The sequence below is a fragment of the Rhinoraja longicauda genome, chromosome 5 (genome assembly GCF_053455715.1).
Source record: "Rhinoraja longicauda isolate Sanriku21f chromosome 5, sRhiLon1.1, whole genome shotgun sequence".
Classification (NCBI taxonomy): Eukaryota; Metazoa; Chordata; class Chondrichthyes; order Rajiformes; family Arhynchobatidae; genus Rhinoraja; species Rhinoraja longicauda.
The window spans coordinates 30,758,413-30,780,471 of record NC_135957.1 but is presented as its reverse complement, the minus strand read 5'-3'; the positions used below and the strand labels follow the sequence as shown (position 1 = coordinate 30,780,471).

General features: G+C 42.5%; 2 protein-coding genes across 2 annotated transcripts in view; both read right to left on the bottom strand.

The window, feature by feature from the left end:
• Positions 1 to 22,059, bottom strand: part of kidins220b (kinase D-interacting substrate 220b) — a 294,629-nt gene that overhangs the window by 248,560 nt on the left and 24,010 nt on the right. The window lies entirely within an intron of this gene.
• cmpk2 (cytidine monophosphate (UMP-CMP) kinase 2, mitochondrial) lies at positions 6,272 to 16,116 on the bottom strand. Its single transcript, XM_078399232.1, has 5 exons — positions 15,393 to 16,116; positions 14,031 to 14,145; positions 11,601 to 11,802; positions 8,940 to 9,173; positions 6,272 to 7,550 (listed from the first exon to the last, which is right to left on the bottom strand). The coding sequence occupies exons 1-5, from the start codon at positions 15,996 to 15,998 to the stop codon at positions 7,421 to 7,423; spliced, it is 1,287 nt and encodes a 428-aa protein (XP_078255358.1). The 5' UTR covers positions 15,999 to 16,116; the 3' UTR covers positions 6,272 to 7,420.

Genomic DNA, 22,059 nt, shown 5'->3' with positions numbered 1-22,059 from the left:
TGGACAAACAGACGTATGGGGGTATTTTTCTGCCGCAGTTGGGGTGGGGTTGGCTGACCTTTTTGCCATTTCCTTTATCCTCGGCTGGCTGCTTTTGCTCCTTTGGCAAGAATGCTTGTCCAAATGGTTGTTCATTTGACTGCCAAATACGTCTGCTTGGTTTGGGAATGCTCTGCTCACAGAAAACAAATCGACTGAGCACTAAATGACAGCACCAGCATCAATGTCTCCCTGAAGCTAACAAATGGCTGCGCATTCTTGCCAAAGGAGCAAACGCAGCCGGCCAAGGGGAAAGGAAATGGCAAAAAGGTCAGCCAACCCCACCCCAACCGCGGCAGAAAAATACCTCAAGTTTGATCAGTCTGAAGAAGGGTCTCGACCCGAAACGTCACCCATTCCTTCTCTCCCGAGATGCTGCCTGACCTACTGAGTTACTCCAGCATTTTGTGAATAAATACCTTCAAGTTGTGCAGGAGATTCCTTGTGCTAACATTCAAAGCTAGCTTAGATATTTGTTTGGTAAGTATTTGTAGAGCTTCCTACACATTTTTAATATATCACTCCTCGTCCTTTCCTCAACTTTGATGACTGTAATGTTTGTGAACTTAGAACCAAAATTATTTGGACTGGTTTCATAATCCTGATATTAATGTTGGCCAACAATTACTGTGTAGAGTGATGTGCACATGAGCACAACCCTGTTGGTTATGTTCTTTATGTAAGTTAGGATTAATGCGGTAGAACTCTGAGGTCAAGTATGAAGACAGTAATGGCCTCTCTCTTTTGCTGTAACAGGGCATCAGAAACGGTGTACACAGTGCAACCAAGTAGCATCTCCCATCGAAAGATAAAAACTGCTGTACGCAAGCGAAGGCCAAAATAAAACGGCAGCTCGTCAAGTTCGTGTCCAATCTTTACGTACATGGCTTTGGTTCTACTGTTTCCATTTTGTCAATTTGCTTTGGGTTTAATATAAACGACAAGGGCACCCCAACCTTTTTACTCCTTGTCTCTTCCTGGTGTTTCAGGTGTGATCCATGCAGTTGGAAACTGTAGCGAACTGGTTAATCAGTGGGACACCACAATGCTTGGGGGCAAAATGGTTCTGTTTCAAGAGAAGTCAAGAATGTTTAATTATAAAATGCACAGGGACCGGAACAATGAAATTCTTTCTTGCTGCAGCTTTGTAGGCACATTAAACCCAGCAACACAACAAATAAATATACAATAAATTATCAGTTAGTCTCGGCAAACCAGTGAAAGCCAAACCATAAACTGCAACCTTAGTAGTGGACAGTCCATATTAGTTTGGTGCTGAGGTAGGGTTGTGGTCAGGGTTGTACAGGATGGTTTAAGTGAATGATGGTTGATGGGAAGAAGCTGTTCTTGAACACAGGCGGAACAATTCTCAGGCCCCTGTACCTTCTTTCTAATTGCATAGAACCTAAAAGCATTGTAATATTAGCCAGTTATTAATGTGTAACAATTGGTAACAGTGCTGAGGAGGAGGATTTCCTGGAATGTATATGGAAAGGGTTTTTAAACCAATATGTAGAGGAACCGACTAGAGGCCATCCTAGACTGGGTATTGTGTAATGAGGAAGGATTAGTCAACGATCTTGTTGTGCAAGGCCCCTTGGGCAACAGTGACCATAATTTGTTGGTATTCTCTATTAGGATTGAGAGTGACACGGTTAATTCAGGGACTAGGGTCCTGAACCTGAATAAAGGAGACTTTGAAAGTATGAGACAGGAATTGGCTAGGATAGACTGGCAAATTATACTTCAAGGGTTGACAGTGGAGATGCAATGGCAAAGATTTAAAGACCGCATGGATGAACTCCAGAAATTGTTCATCCCTGTCTGGCAAAAAAATAAAACGGGGAAGACGGCTCAACCGTGGCTGACGAAGGAAGTCAAAGATAGTGATAAATCCAAGGAAGCGGCACATAAATTGGCCAGAGGAAGCAGCAAACCAGAAGACTGGGAGAAATGTAGAACTCAACAGAGGAGGACAAAGGGGTTAGTTAAGAGGGGGGGGGGGGGGGGGGGGGGGGGGGAGAGCATGAAAGAAAGCTTGCGGGGAATATAAAAACTGACTGTAAAAGTTTCTTTAGGTATGTAAATAGGAAAAGATTAGTAAAGACGAATGTAGGTCCCTTACAGTCAGAATCAGGTGAATTTATAATGGGAGACAAGAAAATGGCGGAACAGTTAAACGAGTACTTTGGTTCTGTCCTCACTAAGGAAGACACAAACAATCTCCCGGAAATACAAGGGGACCGAGGATCTAGTGGGAGGGAGGAACTGAAGGGAATCCACTTTAGTCGGAAAATGGTGTTAGGTAAACTGTTGGGACTGAAGGCAGATAAATCCCCAGGGCCTGATGGTCTGCATCCCAGAGTACTCAAGGAGGTGGCCCTAGAAATCGTGGATGCATTGGTGATCATTTTTCAATGTTCTCTCGACTCTCGATCAGTTCCTGTGGACTGGAGGGTGGCCAATGTAACTCTACTTTTTAAGAAAGGAGGGAGAGAGAAAATGGGGAATTATAGACCAGTTAGCCTTACATCGGTAGTGGGGAAGATGCTGGAGTCGATTATTAACGATGTTTTGCAGCGCATTTGGAAAGCAGTGACGGGATCGGTCAAAGTCAGCATGGATTTATGAAGGGGACATCATGCTCAACTAATCTTTTGGAATTTGTTGAGGATGTAACAAGTAGGATGGATAAGGGACAGCCAGTGGATGTGGTGTATCTGGACTTTCAAAAAGCCTTTGACCAGGTCCCACACAAGAGATTAGTGTGCTAAATTAGAGCACATGGTATTGGGGGTAGAGTATTGACATGGATAGAAAACTGGTTGGCAGACAGGAGGCAAAGAGTAGGAATTAACGGGTCCTTTTCAGAATGGCAGGCAGTGACTAGTAGGGTGCCACAAGGCTCGGTGCTGGGACCCCAGTTGTTTACAATACATATTAACGATTTAGACAAGGGAATTAAATGTAACATTTCTAAGTTTGTGGATGACACAAAGCTGGGTGGCAGTGTGAGCTGCGAGGAGGATGCTGTGAGGCTGCAGAGTGACTTGGATAGGTTGGGTGAGTGGGCAGATGCAGTATAATGTGGATAAATATGAGGTTATCCACTTTGGTAGCAAGAACAGGAAGGCAGATTATGATCTGAATGGTGTCAGATTAGAAGGGGAGGTGCAATGAGACCTGGGTGTGCTTATACATCAGTCACTGAAAGTAAGCATGCAGGTACAGCAGGCAGTGAAGAAAGCTAATGGCACGTTGGCCTTCATTGCGAGAGGATTTGAGTTTAGGAGTAAGGAGGTCCTACTGCAGTTGTACAGGGCCCTGGTGAGACCACACCTGGAGTATTGTGTGCAATTTTGGTCTCCTGATTTGAGAAGGACATTATTGCTCTTGAGGGAGTGCAGCGTAGGTTCACCAGGTTAATTCCCGGGATGGCGTGACTGACATATGATGAAAGAATGGGTCGACTGGGCTTGTATTCGCTGGAATTTAGGATGAGAGGGGATCTTATAGAAACATATAAAATTCTTAGAGAATTGGACAGGGTGGATGCAGGAAAAATGTTCCCGATGTTGGGGGAGTCCAGGACCAGGGGTCACAGTTTAAGAATAAGGGGTAGGCCATTTTAGACTGAGACGAGGAAAAACTTTTTCACCCAGAGTTGTGAATCTGTGTAATTCTCTGCCGTAGAAGGCAGTGGAGGCCAATTCATTGGATGTTTTTAAGAGAGGGTTAGATTTAGCTCTTAGGGCTAAGGGAATCAATGGATATGGGGAAAAAGCCAGAACAGGGTACTGATTTTGGATGATCAGCCATGATCATGTTGAATGGTGGTGTGGCTCGAAGGGCCGAATGGCCTACTCCTGCACCTATTTTCGATGTTGCTATGTGTTGCGGATAGGGCACATTTAATGCAAAACGTGTTTTTTATCCGCACTGTGCTTTATCACTGACAGCACTCAGTGATTTTGGGAATTCTATCTATTCTTTATGGTGCATCAAAATTCATGAAGGGTAACTTTGCCTATTTGTACAGTTCAATTATGTTGCGTTTCAGTTTTGGTTGTCGGTTTAAAAAAATTATTTCACTTGTTTCAGATGCAATGTTTTGCCTTTATTTCGGCACCTTAAACTTTTCTTTTTCCAAAATACTGTACTGATCATGATAATTTGTATATTTTCTATATTTTAAGTATTACTTTGTAGATGAAATAACTGAGGTGACTATGTCACCAAATAAGTGTGATTTAATCAAATTAGGTCAAAGAAATGTACTGTATACCTCTGAAATGTTATCTGACAATCCAGAAACCCCGATGTATCAATGGGTGGTTCACTGACTGTTGTTTCCCATTCTCCCTTTTTAACATATTAAGGCCTCAATTTCCACGCTCCCAAAATGTAATTGGGACTCTGGTACCCATGCTCCTTTGAAGTTCATTTGGTTTATCTGGAATTCACTTATTACTTTGCTCCATTCATTATTGATATTGATTTCACTAAAATTCTTATTGTGGTGATTCAATTTCCTGTATCTTCATTCTCCCTGGTTCACTCATCCCTTCGCACCCAAACCACCCCCTCCCCAGATACTTTCCCCTGCTACTGCAGTAGGTGTAACACCCGTCCCTTGACTCTCAGTCTGAAGACGGGTCTCAACCTATTAAGACCCATCACCTATTCCTTTTCTCCAGAGATGCTGCCAGATCCACTGGGTTACTCCAGCAACAAAAGATTTTCACTGTATCCCAGTGTTCATGACAATAATACTTATCTAATTTCCTCCAAATATGTGTGCTGTTGCTGGCCATCTGCCTTGGAGAGCATTCATTAGGCCTCACGTGCTTCATGAGTTTGGCACCGCTCAGTGTCACAACTATGCTGGCTTTCACCCACTCCCATCACAAACTGCACAGGTCATGTTTACCACTCAGTTTGGGTAGGAAACACACTAATGGTGAAGTACACTTGTTTCATATCCATTACATAACTATTTGAAGGGCCCCAAATTGGCGTTAATGCCATACACAAGGATTTTTTTTGTGTAGTGAAAAGATAGTGAAAATCTAGCTATTTATGTCTAGCAGTACACAGTCCCGAACAGGAAATAGACCTGGGCTATCATTGCCATGATATCTTGTCTCTTTCCAATTTATTTTGCAGGCATTAAATAACCCTGAAAAGTTGTTGAAAAAATAGAAATAATTTTAAAATAAATATTGTTGCAGTAAAATGAAGGATCAGTTTGTATCATCTACGTAGGTTTACTAGGTTAATTCCCGGAATGGCGGGACTGTCGTATGTTGAAAGACTGGAGCGACTAGGCTTGTATACACTGGAATTTAGAAGGATGAGAGGGGATCTTATTGAAACATATAAGATTATTAAGGGGTTGGACACGTTAGAGGCAGGAAACATGTTCCCAATGTTGGGGGAGTCCAGAACCAGGGGCCACAGTTTAAGAATAAGGGATATGCCATTTAGAACGGAGATTTGGAAAAACCCTTTTTCAGTCAGAGTTGTAAATCTGTGGAATTCTCTGCCTCAGAAGGCAGTGGAGGCCAATTCTCTGAATGCTTTCAAGAGAGAGCTAGATAGAGCTCTTAAGGAGAGCAGAGTCAGGGGGTATGGGGAGAAGGAAGGAATGGGGTACTGATTGAGAATGATCAGCCATGATCACATTGAATGGTGGTGGCTTGAAGGGCTGAATGGCCTACTCCTGTACCTATTGTCTATAGTATTGAGGTTCTCTGAATTAAGCCATTTCTCATTTCTCTCCTAAGGCTCTGTTCATTAAAGTGCCTCAAGCTGCTGTGCTGAAATATTGAACCACGTGAAAAAAATGACACAATTTCTGATCGACATTACGGGGCCACCTGTTGTCCTGCTTGCTGTTTACTTAGAGGCACAACGACACTTCTGATTGTAACACAGTAGAAACACAAGAGTGAGTCAAACTGAAAGAGTCAATTAAATTTGCTGAAGGGAAACAAAGGAGGTGTCAGAAATTTGGGTGCATGCTATCTAACCAGTTGAGTTTTCCTTTCTTTTGAGATACACAACTTTCAGGAAGTGGATATCCAACTTGCCACCTGGCTTGATCTAAATGGCTCTGTAACATCCTCAGGAGAAGACAGAGTTGGGAGTAAATACTGAACCAAAAGAAAATCACTGGCAACATAAGTTGAACAATTTCAGAGCATTCCACACAATGAGACTGATTCAGAAATAGAAACTAGTTGGGTGTATTTTTTATTCCATACAAAATATGACCTTATTACAGGATGATTGTACATAACAAAAATGATCAATGCAGTGAGATGGTCAATATTCAATTTGCAGTTTATTGTAGGATAGAGTAGATTGTGTGCAGATAGGAATGAATGCATCTAGAATGAACATATTGGAACCTCTGAAACCTAAAATACAAAAACTAAATGCAATTTTAATTTTAAAGTGGCTCACTCCTGTCACAAAAGTAGTTCATTCCAATATCACATGACCATAATCTGAAAAATGTGGAATACAGTGTTTTAAAGGCACTTTCAGTTTTTAGGATTCAGTTTATAATTCCTTTCCAAATTTTAACTCACACTGAAGTAATCTGTTTAATTGCGGATCACGTATGTAGCTCACTGCACCAACTATTTCAGTTTAACTTGGACCCTGTCCAAGATGTTGTTAGGACTCTCCAATTATTTGAGTTTGTCCAATTTCCTCAGGACCGTCTGCCTTGCACATGACTGACTTATGTTTGATTGACTTCTCTCCACACCCTTTCAAATTATTGATCACTGTTGATCAACATTATGCATTTATTTGGATTGGAAAAGAAACTGAGTCATGGTGGTGATTTTCTTCTTCACAGGTTGGTAATCTGCCTGAATGCAGCATTTCCCCGTTCTGCTTGACTGATTATGCTGCTACAAGTAAGAATTTCATTGTTCTGTTGTCTGGACATGTGACAATTAAGTACTCTTGACCTACTAATGGATCTGATTTGTAATCAATGGAATGGAAACTAGGGCATGTTCCAGCGAGGCAGGTGACCCACTCTGCCTGGCTGATGGAGAAGCTGGGAACTGACCCATGATCTCAGATGGGGAGACTTTGGTGTGTTTAGGCAAATAAATGGGACCAGCAAACACTGAGGCAAGTACAATTCTGCATAAATGTTTTCAGTCACTTTGCAGTACATGTCACAGGCAAATTTGTCGATCGCTTTATTTATTAGGCCTTGTCATCGCATGCCTTACCTACATATCCAAAACAAAACAAAAGAGATGCCAGTAATACATTCATGCAAGGATTTTGCCTTGATTATATGAAATATATTTTGGACTCAATTAATGCAGCCAAAATGTATCAATGCATGAAGTCACATTTTTTTAATGCCACAACATCTTTCAATTATAAGAAGTGCAGATTTGAGAACCTCTTCCTTGGAAGCACTGGCATCAACAATGACACAAGCTGGCTTCTCCATTCTTCTGTATGTTGTTTCCACCCTATCATAAAAAGAAAGATTAAATGCATATTTTAGAGAAAGGATGGAACAGTTCTTACCACATACCATGAAATTTGTTTCAGCCAGTTAACTTACAGTTTCAGTCCTGGAACCTGCCAGGTTTTGCTGTTTATACTGCAACCTTTAATTTCAGTTTCATTTTCCTGCCCATATGCAAATGAGGTTGCAAGTCACTTAACAGTGTGCTACTCAGTCATCACGGGCATCAGGCATAGAGGTAATCCTGGCCAACAGTAAGTGTCGGATGGAACTGCAAATGATGCTTTATACCAAGGATAGACACAAAATGTTTGGGTAACTCAGCGGCTCAGGCAGCATCTTTGGAGAAACGGAATAGGTGATGTTTAGGGGGTTCCGACCTGAAACATCACCTATTCATTTTCACCAAAGATGCTGCCTGACTTGCTGAGATACTCCAGCACCTTTTGTCTATCTCTGGCTAACAGCAACTTTGGTAGGAAATCTGCAGCATTACTAAAGATGTCTACTTTGCAAGAGTGCTGTTATCTTATTTATTGAATTTATAATAGTCTAATGCATCCATCCACCTGCAGTATTTGGATCAGCATTGCTCAAATAGTGAAGCTAGTTATAAAGTACCAGTCCCTTTCCCTTGACTCTGTCTGAAGTAGGTGCCTCAACCCAAAACATTACCTATTCCTTTTCTCCAGAGATGCTGTCTGACCCGCTGAGTTACTCCAGCTTTTTGTGTCTTTCTTCAGTTTAAACCAGCATCTGCAGTTTAAACCAACATAAATAAATAAACTCATTGCTTTTCAAACCAGAACTTTATGATGAACCTCCCATTACTGTTGCTTCAATCTGTCCCTGACATTTCATTGCTCACCATACTCCGAACCAGTCCCCATTGCTGAAACACTTTATTAACCCTGTGCCAACCTACATATGACAAATAAATTTATTCTTATTCTTATTATTATTAACAAATCAGGCAGACACTTAATAAGCCTGCAATCATTATAAAAATCTTAAAGGACACACTGTGCAACAATTTTTTTGGGTGAACTGAATACTGTGTAAAGGATTTGGAGAGACAAAGAATCAAGGAAGCAGATGGTATACATGAATAGAAAAGCAAGTCAAGGAAGCAATTTAAAAAATGGCATATCTTTTGAGTAGTGAAAGTATTTTATTATCAGTACCCCAGTGCTAAGAACTTGCATCTATAAAGAAATGAAAAATAGTAAATGATTGAAGTTGCTTCACAGAGATGTGGGAAACAGGGCCTGAATCCAACAATCAAGCACTTGGTCAAAGGAGGCAAAAGGGTGAAAGGAAGCAAAATAGGCAGATAATTCTGAAAAATGATGCCAAAATGCCTGCACTTCGTTCTGCCAATTGGTCTTACTTTTGTCGAAACAGGCTGTTGATTTCCAGCTCAGCTTCTTCCTTTGTTTTCATCTCCGCTCTCTGTTCCAAGCGCCGGATCCTCTCGTCCGCACTGACTGTGAGCAAGAGCACCAAATCCGGTTGAAGTAGATCTTGGGGCCACTGGTATAATTCATGGTGGGGTGGAGGGAGGTTCTCCACCTTTCCACTGACTTCAGTCGCGATTGCATATGCCGCAGTACTGTGCCAGAACCTGGAAAATAGCACAGCATAGCTAAAGCCCAATGGACACATTCATTATCTGTGAAAGGTATTGTGCATTTAGTAATGTGTGGGAAATGCTAACAATAACTTGTGCAGTTGATAATCTAAATGAAAGCCTTAACCTACAAAAGTTGGAGGTTGTTTCTGATCACTGAATAGATTAATTAGCAGTCAATAAGTCTCATTTTCCTTGCTGACTATATGTTGGATATTGAAAAGAATATTGAATGGAATAAGTGCTGGCTAATTGTAAAGATAGCCATGACCTGCTTCATCAAAAGATACATGTAGGAAGGAACTGCAGATGCTGGATTAAACCGAAGATAGACACAAAATGCTGGAGTAACTCAGTGGGACAGGCAGCATCTCTGGAGAGATCAAGAAGGGTCTTGACTCGAAACATCACTCATTCCTTCTCTCCAGAAATGCTGCCTGTCCCGCTGAGTTACACAAGCATTTTGAATCTATCATCAAAAGATACATTGGCAAGTGTTATGTTTCGCAAAATACAGCAATTAAAAATAATTTTTAAAAAAAAATAAATAATCCTCAGCAAATGTTATTAATTACATTTCATTCGTTTTTAATAGGTAGATTTTAATGACTTAATCATCAACTAACTAGATTGTGAGAAATTACATTATTTAGTGCAAAGAAAGCTGGTGAATAAACAACTCAACTGCAAAATGAGCTCCATGCATCTCATTTAATACAGAAGAGAAGTAGACTATTCACTCTCTTGAGATGACTCTGTAAATGGCTGATCTAAATCCTAACCACATCTGTTTGTTTTCATTGTAACAGTCATAAAATTCTTGTCAAACAATATATCGAAACACATAGTGTGGTCATCACTCTGCCTGAGCTGCTGAGTTACTTCAGCACTCTGTGTTTTGCTCAAGATTCGAGCACCTACAGTTCCTTGTGCCTCAAGAATATAACAATCTCAGTGGTGAAATCTACAATGGTGCTAACAATCTCATTTTGGTTTGTAGATTCAGTTTATGTGCAAAGTTGTTACTTCCAAGCATCACCTCTGAATGTCCTGCTCCATCTTTAACATATAAAATTCTTAAGGGGTTGGAGAGGCTAGATGCGGGAAGGTTGTTCCCGATGTTGGGGAAGTCCAGAACTAGGGGTCACAGCTTAAGGATAAGGGGGAAGTCTTTTAGGACCGAGATGAGAAAACATTTCTTCACACAGAGAGTGGTGAGTCTGTGGAATTCTCTGCCACAGAAGGTAGTTGAGGCCAGTTCATTGGCTATATTTAAGAGGGAGTTAGATGTGGCTCTTGTGGCTAAAGGGATCAGGGGGTATGGAGAGAAGGCAGGTACGGGTTACTGAGCTGGATGATCAGCCATGATCATATTGAATGGCGGTGCAGGCTCGAAGGGCCGAATGGCCTACTCCTGCACCTATTTTCTATGTTTCTATGTTATTCCCCTTTTTTGTATGTTGGCATCAGAGGAAATACTGTCTCTCTGTCTCCATAACTGAACCCTTTTAAGTCCTGTTATAATTCTTCTGAATACATAGCACCATCGCTAGGTTAATGCATCCTTCCATATGTGTGGTCCCTGGCGCTGAATGCACTCCTGCAATAGCACCCAACAGAGCTTTACATTCGTGGAACAAAACTTCAATATCTTGTGCCACGTCTTTCCAGGATAAAGTGTTAGGCGGCATGGTAGCGCAGCAATAGAGTTGCTGCCTTGCAGCGCCAGAGACCCGGGCTTGATCCTGAGTACGGGTGCTGTCTGTACGGAGTTTGTACATTCTCTCCGTGAACTGCGTGGGTTTTATCCGGTTTCCCCCACACTCCAAAGACACACGGGTTTGTAGGTTAATTGGCTTGGTATAATTGTAAAATTGTCCCTAGTGTGTTTAGGATAGTGTAAGTGTGCAAGGATCTCTAGTCAGCACAGAATGGGTAGGCCAAAGGGCCTGTTTCTGTGCTGTCTCTCTAAACTCAACTAAACTTTTTAATGATTATTTTGTACCTGTTCACAGGATTTTTGTCAGTTCTATATGGATCCCTAAAATGTTCTTTTCCACAACTTTACATTATGTATAAAGAATTTGGATCTATTTTCTCAGCGGAAGTGGTCTCATTTGCCATTTTGAACATCTATCAATGCATTTCACAACTTTCTAACAATTGCTAGTCTAACAGATTCATCATTTCCTTCGTCGCCAACCTTCTAAAGTGTGCAGGAGTATTAGCAACTTTCCAATTTATTTGTTAATCAACCAGTTTTAAAACATTATGGTAGAAATCTGTTCATGAAATTTACTTTCCGAATAGCTATGTTGCAACATACACCTATCATTTCTATCTGACTCATGGGTACATCATCCACAGAGCTTGTAAATTCAGTATCAACCATACATGGTAGTATCTAAAGATTATACTCACCGATCCACAATGACTGGGGATGTTTCTGATGCACTTGCTATGGCGGAGGCAGTTATGTAATTGCCCAAAGTGTAAAAGGCTCGCCGGATTAGAGGTAATTTTACATCAAAAGCTTTTCTCAAATGTCCAATGCAATCATGTGGTGACTTCAAAAGTGTTGCTTGGATCGATGCTCTTAAAGACTCTGTCAAAGTACTTTTTCCTAAAGATAATCCCAGTAAAGACAAAAGGATAAAAGCTAATCTCATAATTAACCATAAAGTAATTATGCTTTGTTGTTATTTAATTTGTACTTAATTGTTTGCTATTACTTAAAGTCTGTAGACTACACTGAGCCAGGGACTTAAGCAGCACTAAACAATATGTTTTAATGAATTTTAAATGGACTATCTAGTGAACCACATAAAATAGAAGGTCCAGAGTTTGTCTTTCAATGATGAGTTCGTTGACTTGGGACAATGAGTACTTCCAAATGAGGGCAAAAACAAAATCATCTGGGATTCCCAATCTAATTACAGAAGGAAACACATGTACATTGATGATAAGGGAAGTAGGAAGCTGTGATGGCTTTTGTTATTGTACAGCATACTGGTATGTGGTCTCATTCATATAAGAGCGATTTGATTGCCATCCTAATAAGAACAGCCCTTTTCATTAGGAGTGAGAAAAATACTTATTTCCCATCTCCAGATCCCTTCTCCTACCCATGACTGTATATTGAAGGCAAATACTCTCAATAAAAGGTGCAAAGTAATATTTACAAGGCGTTCAGATTCCATCAAAACAATCTTACAATTTAATTAATTTATCATACTTACATCGCATGCTGAAAAACTATTTTATTGACCTAACTACTCATAAATACTAAAACCGTAATATCAATCTAATGATTTTTGACTTTTAAATTATTGAATGCTTAGTTTTTACTGTGGAAAGTTATTGGAAGGAATCCTGCAAGACAGAATCTAGATACATTGGGAAAGGCAAGGAGTGATGAGGTTTTGGCACAATGGCTTTATGTGTGGGAAATCATGTCTCACAAATTTGATTGAGTTTTATTGAAGAGGTAACAAAGAAGATTGATGAAGATAGTGTGGTAGACTTTGGCTCCATGTACTTTAGCGAGGCATTTGACAAGTAGGCAGTCTGGAAGGTTACACGACATGGGATCTAGGGCGGGCTAGCGAGTTGGATACAAAATTGGCTTGAAGGTACGAGACAGAGTGGTGCTCTGAAGAAGGGTTCTGACGTGAAGCATCACCTATTCATATTCTCCAGGGATGCTGCCTGATGACACCGAGTTACTTCAGTACTTTGTGCCTTTTTATGTAAACCAGCATCTGCAGTTCTTGTTTCTAATGGAGGTAGAGAGTTGTTTTTAAAACTGGAAAGCTGTAGCAAGTGATTGGTGCTAGGTCCATGTTTCTCATTTATATGAATAACTTGGATGTGAATATTGGTGGCTTGGTTAGTATGTTTGCGAATTGCATCACAATTGGTGGCATAATGGGCAGTGAAAGAGATTATTAAAGATTACAATGGGATCTTGATCAACTGAGCCATTGGGCCCAGGAATGGCAGATGGAGTTTAATTCAAATAAGTGCAAGGTGTTCCATGTCCGTAAGATAAACCAGGGTAGGATTTGCATAGTAAATGGAAGGGCCCTATTGTAGAACAGGAGGACCAACGGGTGTAGATATATGGTTCCATGAAAGATAGACGGATTGGGGAAGAAGGCGTTTGATGCACTTGTCTTTGTTGGTTACTGTATAGAGGGCAGGAGGTGGGATGTCATAACACAGCTGTACAAGACAATGGCACAATCCCATTTGGAGTACTGTGTATGGCTCTGGTCACCTGCTGTAGGAATGATGTCATTAAACTGGTATGCTTGCAAAAAGGATATACGAGAATATTACTAAATCTAGTATGAATAGGCACAGTCTTTTTCTAATTTAGAGTCTAAAACTATCGAGCATAGTTTTAAGACAGTGGGAAAAGTTTTAAAAAGGACCTGAGGGGCAACCTTTTCACACAGAGGCGGTGCATACATGGTATGAGGAAGTGTACAGGTGAGTACAGTTATGCCATTTAAAAGATAATTGGGCATGTACTTGAATAGGAAAGGTTTGGAGGGATATGGGCCAGGCACAAGCAAATGGGACTAGCTTGGTTGGACTAGCTTGGTCGGCGTGGGCGCATTAGGCTAATGAGCATATTTCCATGCTGTATAGCTTTACAACTCCACATTATTTGCAACAGCTACTCAGTTTTAGACTGTCCTATTGTTAACATTAAAAATACTTTATGAATTTTATACAGAACAGATGTATTATACAATGTGCAGTTCTTGGTACAGCACATTTTAAGACAGATGCTACTTAATATATAGTCCAGGATTATAAATGAACCATCCTGATAGTCCTCACCTGTGGCATCGAGTCCTTCTATCACAATTACTGGGAATCGACCCTTCTTGTAGGTCCCATTATATTGAGTCACTATTTGCACAACCTCCTTGGCCTCAGGAAACAATTCGGCACACTTTGATGAGAGAAATATAAACATAGTATTTAACGGAACAGTCCCCAGAGTAGAAACAAGGAACTACAAATGTTGGTTTACACAAAAGGACACAAAGCTGCAGTAACTCAGCGGGTCGGGCAGCATCTCTGGAGAACATGGATAGGTGATGATTCAGGTTGGGACCGTTCTGTCTAATGAAGGAGACCGACCTGAAACGTCACCTATCCATGTTCTCCAGAGATGCTGCCAGATCTGCTGAATAACTCTAGCGCTTTGAATCGTCAGACCAATCTGTAATCACTGAGAGCTTTTGCCATTCCGGTGTTTCATTATCATTGCTTAACACTGTAATTTATGTATTTTATAATAATGTATTGAGAGGAAGATGCAGTAAAGCAAAATTAGTTTTATTGTATCCTTTAGGGAGTGCATTATCTTTGTTTGATCCACTGATGTTCCTGTGTGTGTGTCACAACAACATAGGATCCAAGTTAGGACACAAAATGCTGGAGTAACTCAGCGGGACAGGCAGCATCTCTGGAGAGTAGTCTGAAGAAAGGTCGCGACCCAAAACGTCACCCATTCCTTCTCTCCAGAGATGCTGCCTGGCCGGCTGAGTTACTCCAGCATTTTGTGTCTACCTTCGATTTAAAGCAGCATCTGCAGTTCTTTCCTACACATGGGATGTCCTTAACATGGAATTTGACAACTCACTCGAGTCATCCAAACTTCTCCCATTTGAATTCAGTTCAAGCATCGTTCATGTTATTCTTCCAAGTAGATTATTCTGTGGATGCCTATTTTCAGAGTAAGCCATGATAAAGAAAGTGGGCAAGGGGCCACAAATTGGTTGACTACATTTTCCCTTGGAGGACACAGGACACCTGATAGACGTATACAAAATCATGAGAGGTAATGGTAGAGACAGTCAGAATCTTTTTTTCACTCTGGAGCATCTATGGAGAAAGGGAATAGGTGACGTTTCGGGTCGAGACCCTTCTACAGACTACAGTATGGTGCACATCTGCCACCTCTGCAAATACCCCGCACTCCTGCTTATTATCCTGGATTATATAACAAATTATTTAATAAAACCCGAAAAGGTCGTGCAGCGTCTGTGGAAAGAGAAACAGCGGACGTTTCAGATCACCACTCTCTCTCCCCACAGATGTGCCCGGCCAGTTGAGAGTTTGGGGGCGTTTTCTGGCCCTCAGTTCACATTTCCAGCATCTGTAGATTTCTGATTCTCCCACAGCCGGACTCACCTCCTGCAAGACGGCGTAAGCCTCTTCATAGTTGGAGAATACAACGGAGTTTTTGATGTTTAAGACGGATGGGTGCAGCTCCGGCTTCTCTGCCAGTGCCAGGCAGTTGTTGAGGATCTCCCCGCTGTGTTGCCCACCCCCCAGGCTCTGCCACATCCTACCCTCGGCGCCCCTCCAGTAGGTGCAGAGACAGGTCTGGGCGCTGTCACTGTCACGGACCAGGTCCTGCAGCACACGCTCCATGGTGGGACAACCCCCCTCGTCTTGGACCAGGAACCCCTTGATGCAAGAGCCCTCCACGTTGGGGAGGAAGGCGGTCATCTCCAGGACTCTGCACCGGCCTGGCAGCCGGGCCAGTTCGCTCTGCAGCCTCAGGTAGGTCTCTGCACCGCCAACCCTGTCCCTGCTGCTGCTGTGGGAGGTGACAGACAGCGAGTAGGTGGCGGTGCGGCTGAGTAGCCGGTGCAACCTACACCTCTCGTCCCAAGGACCCTCGGCGCTGGGGCTCAGCGAGAAGTACAGCGGCTCCGAGCTGCTGCCGCACTCGATGGCAAAGACCCGCTTGGCCCACTGCTTGTAGAGCACCGAGCCCAGAGAGCTGGCCATGTCCCCGGCTGCAGCTGCAGCAGTATCAGTGGCTGCAGGGTTGGGCTGGCCGGGGAGAGGGGTGGGGAGAGACGGCCGCGCTGCGGAATCGAAACCCAGCAGCCTGTAATCAAACGTGACGTCCAGAAAGTGAAAGAGACACAATATCCCCAACAACGAAAGTCGGTCGACTCCTTTTCCCAGAATCATCTTCTCCAGCTTGTATTTAGATGGATGAGAGGAGATCTTATCGAAACTTATAAGATTATTGAGGGTATATTATTAAATGTATAAGATTATTATAATATATATATATATAAGATTATTAAGGGGTTGGACACGTTCGAGGCAGGAAACATGTTCCCAATGTTGGGGGAGTCCAGAACAAGGGGCCACAGTTTAAGAATAAGGGGTTCAGGCCATTTAGAACTGAGATGAGGAAAAACTTTTTCAGCCAGAGTTGTGAATCTGTGGAATTCTCTGCCTCAGAAGGCAGTGGAGGCCAATTCTCTGAATGCATTCAAGAGAGAGCTAGATAGAGCTCTTAAGGATAGCGGAGTCAGGGGGTATGGGGAGAAGGCAGGAACGGGATACTGATTGAGAATGATCAGCCATGATCACATTGAATGGCGGTGCTGGCTCGAAGGGCCGAATGGCCTCCTCCTGCACCTATTGTCTATTGCATGTGGCAAAACAAATAAAGTACTTACAATAAAGGGGAAAGGGTGACACAAGGAACGACAGATGTTAATTTGCAAAACAAAACACAAATTGTTGGAGTAACTCAGCGGGTTAGTCGAGTAACTCAGTCTGAGGCAGAATTCTCCTTAATCTTATCTGCCAGTTATATCATGCCCACCCCACCCCCCTGTTTTACCCTTCTCGTATCCTTCTGAAGTATGTTTCTCAATCCCTTATACTCCTGCAATGATACATTTGGTCCCAGCAGATCCCTACCTGAAACGTCACCTCACCATGTTACCATATTCTCCAGAGATGCTGCCTGACCCGCTGATTTACTGCGTCTGGAGCTACCCTCCTGGTAGGGTCACCCGTGGTGGTAAGGTCGAGGGGGAGGTCCCTGCCAAAGAGCAATCCAACCAAGACCTCAACGGTAGAACAGGCGTACGATGATGGCTGACTTTAGTGGAGCATCACAAAGTTTGGGAAGGCGGATGAAGGCTGCAGCAGAAAAGGGTCCCCGGTCGTCTTGGACTCCATGCCACTGGATCCTGACCCAGATCTGTCAAGGACTGTGTGGTGGCTGTCTGTGCACCAGTCTCCCCACATTAAACAAAGTCATGCACAGGCGTCCTCCCCTATGGAGAGGACAGGTAAACTCGCTTCGAGTGACCACCGATGATGATGATTCGCCAGTTATTTCATGCCTCACCCCCCCACTTGGTCTTCTAATTTCCTTCTTAAGTATGTTTCTCAATCCCTTATACTCCTGCAATGATACATTTGGTCCCAGCAGACCCATGCCTTCTTTTTCTTGACTGCAGCCCCAATTTCTCTCCTCTTTTAGGGTTCCTTACTCCTATCTGCCTTTCTCTTCCCTCTGTCTGAAGAAGGGTCTCGACCCAAAACGTCACCCCTTCCTTCCTTCTCTCCAGAGATGCTGCCTATTCCACTGTTACTCCAGCATTTTGTGTCTATCTTTTGCCCTTCTCTCTACCAGGGACATACATACCTTGCATTTTCACCATCACACTTTTAAAAGCATCCCAGATTTCGGACATCTGTTTGCCCCGCAAACAACCTACTCCAATCAACTTTGCAAGTTTCTGTCTATTACCATCAAAGTTGGCCTTGCCTCAATTTAAGTTGTCGACCAGTCCTGTTCTTATCCATAACTATTTTAAAGCTAAAGGAACTGCCGTCGCTGTTCCCAAGGTGCCCTTCAATTTCCCCTAAGACCAGGTCAAGCTTTGCCCCCTCCCTTGTTGGTTCGTCTACCTATTGCCTGAGGAAACTTTCCTGAATACACCCAACAGATTCCACCCCATCTAAGCCCTTGGCACAATGGCAGACCCAGTCCATGTTAGGAAAGTTAAAATCCCCAACTATGACAACCTTTAATATTCTCGCAGCTGTCTGCAATATTCCAGCATATTTGTTCCTCTAATTCCTGTTGACTATTTGGGGGACTGACTGTAACACAATCCTAACAAAGTGATCATACCCTTTTTATTTCTCAGCTTTATCCATTTAGCCAAACTGGATGATCTCAAAGACATCTTCGAAAAGCTTCAAACAGGCCAATTAAACCCGAGGAAGATTATTAAAAAGGGTCTGAAGAAGAGTCTCGACCTGAAACGTCATCCATTGCTTCTCTCCAGAGATGCCGCCTGTCCCGCTGAGTTACTCCAGCTTTTTGTGTCTATTTTCGGTTTAAACCAGCATCTGCAGTTCCTTCTTATACATTAAAAAGGAATACTTTAAAACTGATTCAGAAAGCACCATCACAATTTTTTCTCTTGCTGTTAGGTTATAAATCAATCACAATGCCAAATTAATATCTGAAATGGAAGCTTGGTGTTAAGTCCAAAACTTGGTGGAGAGGTGCATTCGTTGGAGATTCACCAGCTCATTTCCTGATTGATTGATTGAATTGAATTGAATTGAATGAGTTTATTGGCCAAGTATGTACACATACAAGGAATGTGCCTTGGTGCTCCGCTCGCAAGTAACAATTCGAAAATACAGTAAACAATTAAGAATAAATGATCTGGGAAGAGTACATACTGAGGGACTTCAGGAATGTTGAAATCACTTTCAAGGAAGAAGATACATGTGATTGCAGTGACTGTAGTTAGGATTCCCTGCTCTCTGTCATAGAGCATTCCTCTGCACCCACTCCCAGTGAGCTGCTACCTAAAATGCCGTGTAGATTCCTTTAGTCAAGTGGCACAGTGGACATGATCTGTGTGCAGTTTTGGTCTCCTAATTTGAGGAAGGACATTCTTGCTATTGAGGTAGTGCAGTGTAGGTTCACCAGGTTAATTCCAGGGATGGCGGGATTGACATATGATGAAAGAATGGATCGATTGGGTTTATATTCACTGGAATTTAGAAGGATGAGAGGGGGGTCTTATAGAAACGTATAAAATTCTCAAGGGATTGGACAGGCTAGATGCAAGAAAAATGTTCCTGATGTTGAGGGAGTCCAGAACCAGGGGCCAAGGTTTAAGAAGGGGTAGGCCATTTAGGACTGAGATGAGGAAAAACTTTTTTACCCAGCATTGTGAATCTGTGGAATGCCCTGCCACAGAGGCAGTGGAGGCCAATTTGCTGGTTGTATTCAAGAGAGAGTTAGATTTAGCTCTTAGGGCTAATGGAATCAAGGGATATGGGAAGAAAGCAGGAACGGGGTACAGATTCTGGATGATCAGCCATGAACATATCGACCAGGCTGGCTGGAAGAGCTGAATGGCCTACTCCTGCACCTACTTTCTATGTTTCTATGTATCTACACCACACATCAACACCAAGAAAATGCATGCAGGGAATCCACATGGCCCTTCTTGACTTCACACAAACCTTTGATCAGATCATTTCAGAGGAACTGTGCAACACCAATCTCAAATTTTGTCTACCCAAAGAACTTTATTTCCATCTTGTTGCTGCTACATGATGGCATGTTAGCTCTGACCTTAATCAACAGCCTTTAATAACCTAATCTCAGTGCAATTAAGCTGTATCATTGTCCAAAACATTTTGGGGTTTTTTTGTTTACAGATCCAGCGTGGAACCAGGCCCTTCTGCCCACCGAGTCCACACCAACATTCAACCACCCACACAAAGCTTGATATTATCGCACATCTGATTCCTACACAATTGGGGGCAAGCCAATTAACCTACAAGTCTTTGGAATGTGGGAGGAAACCAGAGCACCTGGAGAAAACCCACGTGGTCATGGAGTGAATGTACAGATAGCACCTGTAGTCAGGACCGAACCCACTAGCTCTGCACTGAGACAGCAGCTCTGCTGTGTCTCCCTCAGTCAGTCTCGTGGCATGGCTGCACTTCATCTCCAACAAACATTCTACTGGAGTGGAGTTAATCTACAGGACAACGAGAAAATCTCTGTTCAAGATCCAATGTCACTTCTTGCAACTTCGTTCATTGAGGTGCGATGCACAGACGATGCTCAATGGGCAAGCTTTGAATCCTGGTCGACCCTCACTGAAGTGAAGGAGAGAATGGGCCATACACTTAATATACTGCAGAACAAAGATTCTCCGCCAACCTGTGCCTTGAACAGCACCATTCTCTGTAATAAAAGTCCTGGCGAATGAGGTGCACATCCCTTATCTTGGGACTCGTGGAATTCATTATTGCCTTCAGTACAGCAGCAAAGTCCTTGGCTGACTAAGCAAGTGTGCAATTGAAGATAAAGCTATCAAAGTTCATGGTCTGCCACGCAATCGTGACCCTCCTGAACACTTCAGACACAGAAATAATCTCCAGCAGGCACCTGTGCTCTGGAGAGGAATGGCCAACACTATCGAGTTAAACTCCTCCAAATTCCCTGACAGGATGAATCAATATCACCACCCTCCAAGCTAACAGATGTAGCACTGAGGCCCCACTCACCTCCTTTGCATGCCTGCCACCAGACTCCTCGAGTAGTCATTGCAGTTTGAGTTCCAATACAGGTGGACAAGGAACTGATTCAAACTATTTCTCTGCATGTTTGGAACAACCCCCCCCCCCTCATTTCCCATCCCCGCTATGTCCTCCAGCCTTTGACTTTTCCACCCTGAGGAAAAAGTTCTGGCATACTCGCCTATCTGTATCATCATTTTATATACATCTGTCAGGTCTCCTCTTCAAATCCTTGGTCACCTTTTACTTGTGGCAAGGCAATTTTTTAAGAAATGTTTTTCCTTCGTTAAATGTGCTGCACAAATATAAGTTGTTGTGTCAATTAAGTTTCTAACATGGGTCCAATTTTGTTGTCCAAAATGTAGCACACAGCATTCAAAAATGAACTTGTGTTAATAGATTCCCATTCACTCTCTTACATCTGCTTTCCAACTTCCTCTGATTGTTCAGGAATCTCCCAGGAAGGAGCGTGGATGTCCCAGAAAAAAACCCAAGAGTATTCTAAGCATGAAAGTTCCTGCTCGTCTCACCGGAAGTGATAATGAGCTGTCGCTTGCCTATCATGTACTGTCATTATATTGAAAACATTTAAAATTTGATGTCTTTGATTCTCAGGGGCATTATTTTACTTGATCTACCCTGTGTGTTTGCTTGTGCAGAGTGAGATCTTGTTACATGCACAGCTCCAATCTCCCAGTTGCCTTTCAACCACTGCAATTTCCATACGATCCAGATTGTTCAAGTGTTAACTTCCATTCTTTTTTCCATGAGGACATTGCAGAGACCTCCGAATTGCTGACAGGATTAAGGTTGTGAGATCAGGGTCGGAATGTTGTAGGTTTCTCTGAATAATGAGTTGAGCTGACAATAACTCCAAATAAAGCTGTTTCTCCTCTCCCGGTAACATTTGCTAGTCGCTGAATGAGGAATAGGAAACGTTCATCACAAGGGGCAAGGCTTAAGATCATTTAGCAAACTGTAAATTACATTAGATAAATGGAAATCTCATTGTTTTTCCAGAACAAGGTTTAATTTTAGTTCAGTTTAGTTTAGTTTATTGTCACGTGTACCGAGGTACAGTGAAAAGCTTTTTGTTGTGCGCTAATTAGTCAGCAGAAAGACAATACATGATCACAATAGATACATAATAAGGGAATAATATTTAGTGCAAGATAAAGCCACGAAAGTCCATCAAAGATAGTCCAATGGTCATCAAAGACGTAGAAAGTAGTTCAGCACTGCTCTCTGGTTGTGGTAGGATGATTCAGTTGATAACAGCTGTGAAGAAACTGTCCCTGAATCTGGTGGTATGCGTTTTCACACTTCTATACCTTTTGCCTGATCAGAGATGGGAGAACATGGAGTGACCGAGGTGATACTCCATCCTTGATTATACTGGTGGCCTTGTTGAGGCATTGTGAAGTGAAAATGGAGTAGATGGAAGGAAGGAAGGTTGGTTGGTGTGATGGTC

Coding starts and splice junctions, on each gene's coding strand:
- cmpk2 (XM_078399232.1), bottom strand. CDS start 15,998: ATGGCCAGCTCTCTGGGCTCGGTGCTCTACAAGCAGTGGGCCAAGCGG. Junction 14,146..15,392: donor CTTACGCCGTCTTGCAGGAG/GTGAGTCCGGCT, acceptor CTCTCATCAAAG/TGTGCCGAATTGTTTCCTGA. Junction 7,551..8,939: donor AACAGCCTGTTTCGACAAAA/GTAAGACCAATT, acceptor TTTTTATGATAG/GGTGGAAACAACATACAGAA.